At 36.8% G+C, this 9,202-nt stretch overlaps 1 protein-coding gene across 3 annotated transcripts in view; it reads left to right on the top strand.

The window, feature by feature from the left end:
- Nucleotides 1-9,202, top strand: part of LOC107676686 (neuronal membrane glycoprotein M6-a-like) — a 72,454-nt gene that overhangs the window by 27,645 nt on the left and 35,607 nt on the right. Inside the window, exon 1 of one of the 3 annotated variants that reach the window (XM_016471317.1) lies at nucleotides 4,610-5,052. The exons of 1 other annotated variant lie outside the window; for it this stretch is intronic. In XM_016471317.1, the coding sequence (XP_016326803.1) occupies nucleotides 5,016-5,052 (37 nt within the window). In that variant the 5' untranslated portion in view covers nucleotides 4,610-5,015. Of the gene's footprint in view, nucleotides 1-4,609; nucleotides 5,053-9,202 lie in introns of those variants that run through there. One more of the 3 variants, XM_016471315.1, reaches the window with a different exon arrangement.

The following is a 9,202-nucleotide window of genomic DNA, read 5'->3' as shown; positions in this document are numbered from 1 at the left end:
AGAGAAAAAGTGACAGAAGCAGCAGTTGTGAGTGGGGTGGCCAACTCTAGCCCCGCCCCTGCGTTAAATATTTATAACGCGTTAAACTGAAAAAATTAATCGCCTGCGTTAACGCGCTAATTTTGACACCACTAATATATATATATATATATATATATATATACTGTATATATATCCCTTATTTAGTAATCATTCAAGCAATGATCACAAAGCATTTAGAGATAAGAGCATTTTATCTAGGATGTAAATGCTTTCTTCTGAGCAGTTAATCAATCAGTTAATTACCTTTTAGCACAGCTCTTAATCAGCAATCCTATGTCATTTTTATTATTATTATTATTATTATTTTAATTGAACCATGACCCCGCTATCAGAATGTTGTCTCACAAAAGACCAGTCAATAGGAAATCCTAGTCCCGTTTCTCCATATCTTGGACTGGATGACTGCTCTCAGCTCTGTAATAAATGTGCAGGCCCAGTTCTGTCACTTCCTTAATGCTTGAGGCATTCTGATTGGATGCTGGCCCTGGCAGCAAGACCCTATGGGGTTTAACATTTCATCCTCTTCGCTCTGCACTTATAATGTAGTGAACAATCAGATAAAGATGGGTGTAAAACTTCTTTACATTACATTCAACCAACTGTAAAGGTTTGGCAGAAACAAATGCTGTATTGTAAAAGTGGTGTGAAAATTGCTGTTGAAGTACACAGTGGACAGAATCTCTAATTAAATATGCATGACATTAAAAACACTCCAGAAGCCACTTGTCCTTTAATTCCCATGGAGTCCGGTAATTAACTAATGCTATTGTTAAAGTATAATAACATAATACTAAATATAAATTGGTGCTAATATTTACACTCATAAGAAGTTATGGTTCTGTTTGGTTTTGGTTCTTTTGTCTACATCAGTTCGGCTCTGATGAATATCTTGGCTTGTATGGAACCTATGACATTTATCTGGTTGAAAAAGCTGTCTATATAAAATGTATGAAATCAAGGATTCCAGTAGTAAATGGCCTCTACACATGTCAAATGTTGGAAGTTTGAAAACCCCAAGACAGTTCAGCTTGCTGCCTGTTCACTTTTGTATTGATTCAAATCAGCAAGGTTTTGGTCATGGAGGTGACCAAGAACCCAATTACTTTCTAAGATGGAGAGGTGCTTTGCTGGGATGGGGGTGCTTTTAAACAACAACAAACTATACCCACAGTGAACGTCATTCTGTGGAGATGCTTTTCAGCAGCAGAAATTCAAAGACCAAATTCAGATATGCAGCTACTTGAAATATACCCAGGAAGAACAATGCAGAAAATTGCTGAATAAAGAATCTGAATACTTTTTCCAGTTTTGAAGTTAAGATTGATTGATTGATTGATTTGCCTATCATAAAAAACATACTTTCAAACGTTTGGAATAATTAGGATAATTTTTTTGAAGTCTCTTATACTCACCAAGGCTACATTTATTTGATAAAAAAAACAGTAAACACAGTAATCCAGTGAATTATTGTTACAATTTAAAATAACAGGTTTCTATTTTTAATATATTTTATAATGTAATTTATTCCTGTGATGGCAAAGCTGATTTTTCAGCAGTCTTCAGTGTCACATGATCCTTCAGAAATCATTCTAATATGGTGCTCAAGAAACATTTCTTCTTATTATCAATGTTGAAAACAATTGTTCTGATTACTGTAATATTTTTGGTGAAACAGTGAGACCATTTAAACGTTTGGAGTAAGTATGATTTGAAAAAGGACTACTTTTATTCACCAAGGATGCATTATTAAAAAAACGTGAATTTCAAATAAATGTTGTTCATTAAATTTTCTATTTATCAAAAAAAAAAAAGTATCACGATATCTACAAAAATATTAAGCAGCTAAAACTGTTTTCAGGATTGATAATAATAATAAGAACCATTGTTAATAACTGAACAATATTGAGTATCAAATCAGCACATTAAAATGATTTCTGAAGGAAAGTCTGGAGTCTGGCTACTGAAAATTCAGCTTTATCAAAACAAGAATATATTACATTTTACAAAATATTCAAAAATAAATGTTATTTTATATTGTAATATTTCACATTATTACTGTTTTAACTATATTTGATCAAGTAAATGCAGCCTTGGTGAGCATGAGACTTCTTTCAAAAACATTAAACAATCTCAGTTATTCCAAACTTTTGACCTGCAGTGCAGGGGACATCTTTGGTTGCAAACAAACTAAATTGTAATTAACCAAAATATGGAAATTGTAATAGTGTCTTAATTCATTTGGAAGACACTTTGTATATGCACATGTACAGTAACACATTATAGCTCAGAGAACGGAATAATGTTAGGAAGGTCTCTACATCAATCTCATTGCATTGACATTTAGACTGACCGCAGGTGCCAGTAGTACATCATAAGAAACAATCTTCCTGAAAAAGTAAATCTCTACGTTACAGTCAGATGTAATCAGTTCACTAATTGCAGATGTGGTGAAGCATTATCTGTAATTTCTACACCTTAACAAATATATACATGACATCTATTGAATGCCCTTTTTGTCAAATAAATCTAATCATTACAGATTTCTTAGGCCTGATTTTGATTAAATAGAGAACTAAAATTAAAACAACTGTTGTGTTTGCAGGCCAGTGTTGTAATTGATGATAATGAATCACTATTGAGCTTTTACAGAGAAAGAAAGCCCATTAACTTCAGAGAAGTACACACACAGCACATCTATATGATTCTCAGCACTGACTGCAGTTTGGAGAAATATGTTTATGATAACAAGGCATTCCAGCTAATCTTCTTAAAACTCAAGCCAGCTGGTAGCATGTACCACAGTTCATGTTAATGACTTGCCTAGCATCCATTTTGACCCTCCTGTAACATCATGTGTTTACGTTGAACTGTTCTAGTTTTTAAATGAGTTATATTTGTACTATATTTAGATGCTTTGCATACATCAAAAAAATTGAAGTTCTTAATGGCATACAGCATTCAAAACTGTTCATTTCACAAACAATTACCACATCTAGAGCATTATACAGGCACATTCTTACAGAAATATGAGTTATTGTCCTGCTGAGAGGTTGTAATGTATGACTCATCCCCTGTGAGCATCTCAGCCAATCAGAAAGCAGATGGCAGGTTGTGAGGTAAAGTGGAATTACTGTATGATAGTGATTAAGTGAACTGGGAAGCAATGCACATATTTATGTCTAACTCGGCAACAAGTGCTCTTAGAAACATTCACACATTAACATGCACATTCTCAAGAGGAGGTTCTGAGAGTTCTATCAAATAAGCAGCTTGTCTTTATGCAATTAAATAACCATATATATTTATAATCTCACATTATGCAGTTTGCTGACTTAAAATGCAAAGCAACATTCTAGTTTTTAAAGTTGTTTTATTGCAATCTCAGACCTAAGTTCTCAAGTCTGTTGGTAGCATTGTGGCAACAAATGTTCAGTTTTCAAGCTGCTAGCGAGAGTGTCATTGACACCGATCAGAACAGCTGGAGGTGACAGGAAAAGAAAGCGCACTGCTGTGTCACTATAGTCACAACACTATTGATTTACTGTATTGAGTAATTCACTATATATGGAATAACTTAATTTATATGTTCAACATTGAGATTAAAATAACATGCATTTGCTACTATGAATAAATTATTTATATTGTTAGTATTACTTAAAGGCTTCACTTATGTACTTCCTCTTTTACGCATACACACTGTACTGGTGCTATTTGGTGAGGAACTGAAACCAGACAGCTAGACAAATGCATATGCACATCTTACTTAAACCTTAAAATATAAAAATGATATCTCTTTCCTATTCATATAACTCCTGAATACTTTGATTACTTTGATTGGATGTCCAAGACATCCGGGTTGATGTTGTTTGTATAAATATGACCTATCTTCCTGAATAAAGTTGAGAATGTTTTAGTGCACCAACTCTGTGTCTTTTCATTCATTCTCACAGGCCTGCGCAGGCCATACTTTAAAGCATTTTCTTTTTCCCCCTCATATTTTTCATATTTTCATTACCATATTACCATCATTTTCTTTTTATCAGACAAGGGGAATTGGTCTAATTGTCCCACAGATGACTGATTCTTGAGTACTAGTAACAAGAAAAAAAAAAGGTTGATGTATCATGGAATTATTGTGGATTAAGCACTTGTATTTCTAAGGACAAACAAGTTAGTTACAAAACAAGCTAGTGATAATATCTGATCAATGCTGCTGCTATTAATGATGCTTTCTAAAAATAAAAATAAAAGATTTTTAAATATAATACTAATGAAGGGCATTATCCAGTATAATAAACAGTGTTTCTTGTTTCTGTGGGGTTCAAAGACAAAACTCTGACCTTTCCTAGTTTGAGCCCACCGATTTACTAATTTAATTTTAGTAGAGATTGAAATGTATCTATCAAGGCATGAAATGTAAAAGCACACACTACTGTCCACAGGGTGACACAAGGAACACGGTGTGTGTGTGTGTGTGTGTGTGTGTGTACTGTATGTTGGAGTCTGCATGATGAAGGGAGGGGGGCCCTGCTGGTTACTAGGATACACCCATCCATCTGTTAGTGCGGGGAGTTGTTTTCAATGCGGTGCATTTTACATCAGCGTTAGAAAAGAGATCAGTTGTTCAAAACACCTGCATTACCAAGGTTCAAAGTGTCTCAAATCTCTCGTTATTAAAATCAAACATCCTAGAGATAATTACCACGCACATATTTGTGAAGTCAACGAATATTTGACATTTGAAAACGTGCCTGTTTTCTTTTGCACTGGACAGCTTTTGAGAGACAGATAAACCGACAGCTGAAGATCGCTTTGAGTGATATCTGCGGTCGAGAACAGGAGCAGCGGAGCCACCGCACGCACGCACACACACACGCGCTCAATCTCCACCGCGCGCACAGACGCTCGTCCACTTGACCGGTATAGGCATTATTACATTTTATCCACTTCTGCAATCCGCGCGTTGGTCCACAATGGAAGAGAACATGGAAGAGGGACAGACCCAGAAAGGTATTGGTTTCAAATTGCTTTCCTTCGCCATCTTCCCCTCTTTTTTATCATGCGCGCTTGTCTTTGTGTTGATGCATACGTGTTTACAATCTAAATCAGGCACGACTCTATTGATGGCGAGTGCCACTAATTACTTTTATATTTTTACAGCCTTCAGAATCAGTAGTTGTATTGTTAAAGGCTGCAGCACAATTTGCAGTGATGTTGATAAAGACCAATGCTTCTGTTAATTGGTGCTGGTGTGGTTTCAAGCGCACTGGTCAGTCAATAGGAATGACAATGGTCAGTGCGTTTTTGTGCTTGTCTTAATGGATAATGAGGGTTTGTCACAGCTCTCTGTTCTTTCTCCCGCTCATTCTTTCTTTCCATCATTGGGCTGCTCTGGTTATCACCACAGTGCAGCCATTACAAAAACAGTAGGGTCAGATTAGATTAGTGTGGCTGTTCACTGCCTTTTTTGTCTGTTAAACTGTTTACTTTACACGATTGTCACTCATCTGATTTAAGGAGCTTTTTGTGCTAACATCACAAGTCAAACACAGCTTTTGTGATGGGTTTGGCTTGGGAGGCATGTGGGAGAGGGCGTCTGTTGCTGCATGTATTAAAAATGAGTTGTGAGAACACTGTATGCCATGCAAGAATGTTGATTTGGATCCATTAAAATACATTGAATTTATGTACAGGTGAGGAGGTGTCCAATATTGCTGATGAAGATGGTTTGCTTAGTCTTAAATAAGCCTGCAGTGTCTCTCCCACTCACACGCCCACTCTCATGCTTTAATTTTTCTATTATTGCTGTAGTTGGACGTGCTGAAGAACAATAGGCGGCAAATATAAGGTGGGGCAGGGGGGAGTTTAAAGAATAAGGCTGGATACTATGGCATGAGTGGATATGTTTAATCAAAATGGTGCTTATGAGCAGCACAGCTCTTCACTGCTTTCCTGCCATAAGTGACCCACTTATGAGATAGAGAGAGAGAGTCTGGGGAAAGAGAGAAAGGAAATCAGGGCGGCACTGAGCATGCGAAATTCTCTCTTTTTAACCCATACTGTACCCCTGTGCCTTGTTATTGCCTCAGAGAACAAATTACGACCAGCTGTTGATCAAAACACCATGTGTTGGAAGAGTTTAGGTTGCATAAGGCTTGATATGAGACCGTTTGAATTCAATTCACATAGACTTTAAATAGAAGGTGCGTTGGTTTCTGCTGATGCTGGTCTTGACTGTCAGTGTGAACACCCACAATGAAATGCCTTACACACCGCCTACAGAAGCTGCTCAACAGATGTGCAGTCCTTCAGCGTTTTCTGTGGAAATCAATTATTTCCACTTCACTCATGTGAGGAAGCACTTTGCAATAATAGTGTTTAAAGACTGCCCATGGGGACCATCAGCGAGGGATTCTCTCAGACCCAGTCCAGCTCTCCTTATCACTCTCTCTCTCTCTCTCTCGCTCTCCATGGGGACCATCAGCGAGGGATTCTCTCAGACCCAGTCCAGCTCTCCTTATCACTCTCTCTCTCTCTCTCGCTCTCTCTCTCTCTCTCTCTCTCTGTGTCTGTGAATGAATTTCAGCTCTAGCTTTCCAGTCCTCATTGTTGATGGTCTTTTCTTTTGTAATGTCTTGTTCTCACTGGGAATAAAGATGTTATTTAATAATTAGTGTGGAAGTAGTTACTAGACAGAAGGGGCATGAAAAGGAGTTATAAGATATACCTTCTGCGGATATATAGAGACTTCATTAGGCAAAATATCAACTGTATGAACAGTTCATTGTAACACAGGCAGCATGAAAACTGGCTGGTTGTGGGGGTTAAGATAGATAAATCATTCATCTTCAGCAGATGGCAGAGTGCTCTGGATTAATTCTCATCTTTAGTGTCCATAAGTGGATCAGCAGGCAGATAAACTACTGTCACAAGCTATGCACTTCCAATGGATACAATGACGTTTTTATGTATGAATGTGCGTGTCATGGTTTGTTGAGAGTTGAGACTGAGTCCATGGCCACAGTATGATTTTCATTAAAATGTATAATTGTATCGCTGTAGCATATCATTAGAGCTGTGGCATCATATACTGTATGTATTGGATACAAAACTTCTTGAAATCATAAATCAAAAAAAGCAATTACACTCCTCTGAGTGAATAGATTAAGCCACGGCTTGACCTAGAGGCAGTTTTTGGATTGAAACTGTATTGATCTTGCTCTTGGGACATGCTACAGTGTATAGTGAAATTAAATACTTGGGACTGTCACTGCCTCGTTCTTTCTCCACGGCCATCATTCAAACACTCTTGTTAACTGCATAAACTCAAATGCAGAAGTGAAATCGATTCTCCGCACTTTGATTTGCGAATTCATATGCTCACTAACATTATTTAGCCATTGTTATGAAGCATCAGACTGTATAAATCATGTGTCATAAGGTCTTAGTGAATAGGTAATATTGTCAGTCACCCACAGAACAGGGTTGGACCGAATTCCTGTTATGGCTAATATGGCTTTTGAATGCAGTTCTGAGAGAAAAAAGTTATGTTCTTATGAAGAAAGAACTTATGTTCATACTTTTACGTTCTCCTTAGGAAAATAACATTTTGGTGTGTCCTGAATTTTATTGCACATAAATGGCCCAAGGTTCATCACTTAATTTCGTTAGGCACTGTAGTTGAACAACTACTAACACTAGTTTACTACAAAGTTCCTGCATTTAAACCAAAGTGTCTGTTCATGTTACTACAGGGAGCAGCCATTCTGAAGAAATAATAGAAATACCATGCAGTCATTGACTATTTTTTTTTTGTTTGCTTGAATTTTTCTTAGTCATGATGTCATAGAATTGAAGATTTGTTTTCAGAAATGTAATCATTCAGTGACAGAAGAAGGACTTTGAAGTAGGATTCAGAATGAGATTCTCTGTGTACTACTGATCTTTTGCTTATTTTGTTGTTTTCTTTGCCACGTACCTTCAAAAGTATGATAGCTCTGTGTACTCATTTGAAATATGTCGCTTCTTCCTGCCTCTTGATCAATGATGTCCTCTGGGCTAGAAACCCTCTGACTGATGTTTTAGTGTAAATAAACATTTCATGTTCCACTGAATTGTGCGTTGTTGGGTGCTTGCGTCAAAATTTTATAGATAATTTTGAAATCTATTTGAATCATTTTTACTTATTTATTTGTTGCAGGTTACTTTTCAGGGCACTCAAATAAAAAAAAGAACAAGGACGACTAAATATTGTCTTGTGACATAATATTCACTTCTTGAAGCAACCTAGCAGTGTGCGTCTAGAGTGCCTTAAAGCCATTTCAGGTATGTGTGAAATGAAATTAAATTATGGTTTTGATGAACGATAGGGTAATCAGAGTTTGTTAATTAGCAACTGCTTTGTCAGAATGTCCTAAAGCCGTTTTCAACAAGCATGACAGTCACTGCTCACAATATAATAGAGGCCAAGTATCTCACTGAAAGCTTTTATTCAGCTTCATTGATTTTACAGGTTTAGTTAAGAACCGTAAAATAATTTGCTAATCATGTACAGGGATCCCACAGTCATGGAAAATTTAAAAATCTAATATTTGAAGGAGTTAGTTCACCCAAAATTAAAATTAGAATTAATTAAAAATAAAATTAGCCCATAAATTACTCAAGTCATCCTAGGTGTATTGGACTTTCTTCTTTCAGACGAATCCAGTCTGAGTTATATTAAAAATTGTCTTTGATCTTTCAAGCTGTTTCATGGTACTCAGCAGGTGTTGCATGCATCAGTCCAAAAGCAGTTAAATAAAATGCGCCCATCCATAAAAAAAGTGCCTCACACGGCTCCAGGGGGTGAACAAAGGCCTTCTGTAGCGAATCGATGCATTTTTGTAAGAAAAATATCCATATTCAAAACGTAATAATCACTTTAATCTAGCTTGCGCTCACTGTTGTACACTGGAAGCAGTTCAGTCAGGTCAGTGCTGCGCATGCGCCGGTGAGTCTCGTGAAAACCAACGTTTGTTAACAGGAGCAAAGGAAGCAAAGTTTCCTTACTTTAGCAAAGGAAAACCAGTCTCCTCTTGGCTTATATCGAAATCCTCCAACATTCTTCTTTACAAATCCTCGTTTTGTACTTCTAATTAGTGACCGTTGTTTTGTTTTGATC

The sequence above is a fragment of the Sinocyclocheilus anshuiensis genome, unplaced genomic scaffold (assembly GCF_001515605.1).
Source record: "Sinocyclocheilus anshuiensis isolate Anshui unplaced genomic scaffold, SAMN03320099.WGS_v1.1 scaffold76, whole genome shotgun sequence".
NCBI lineage: Eukaryota > Metazoa > Chordata > Actinopteri > Cypriniformes > Cyprinidae > Sinocyclocheilus > Sinocyclocheilus anshuiensis.
This window is presented reverse-complemented; position numbering and strand designations above follow the sequence as displayed.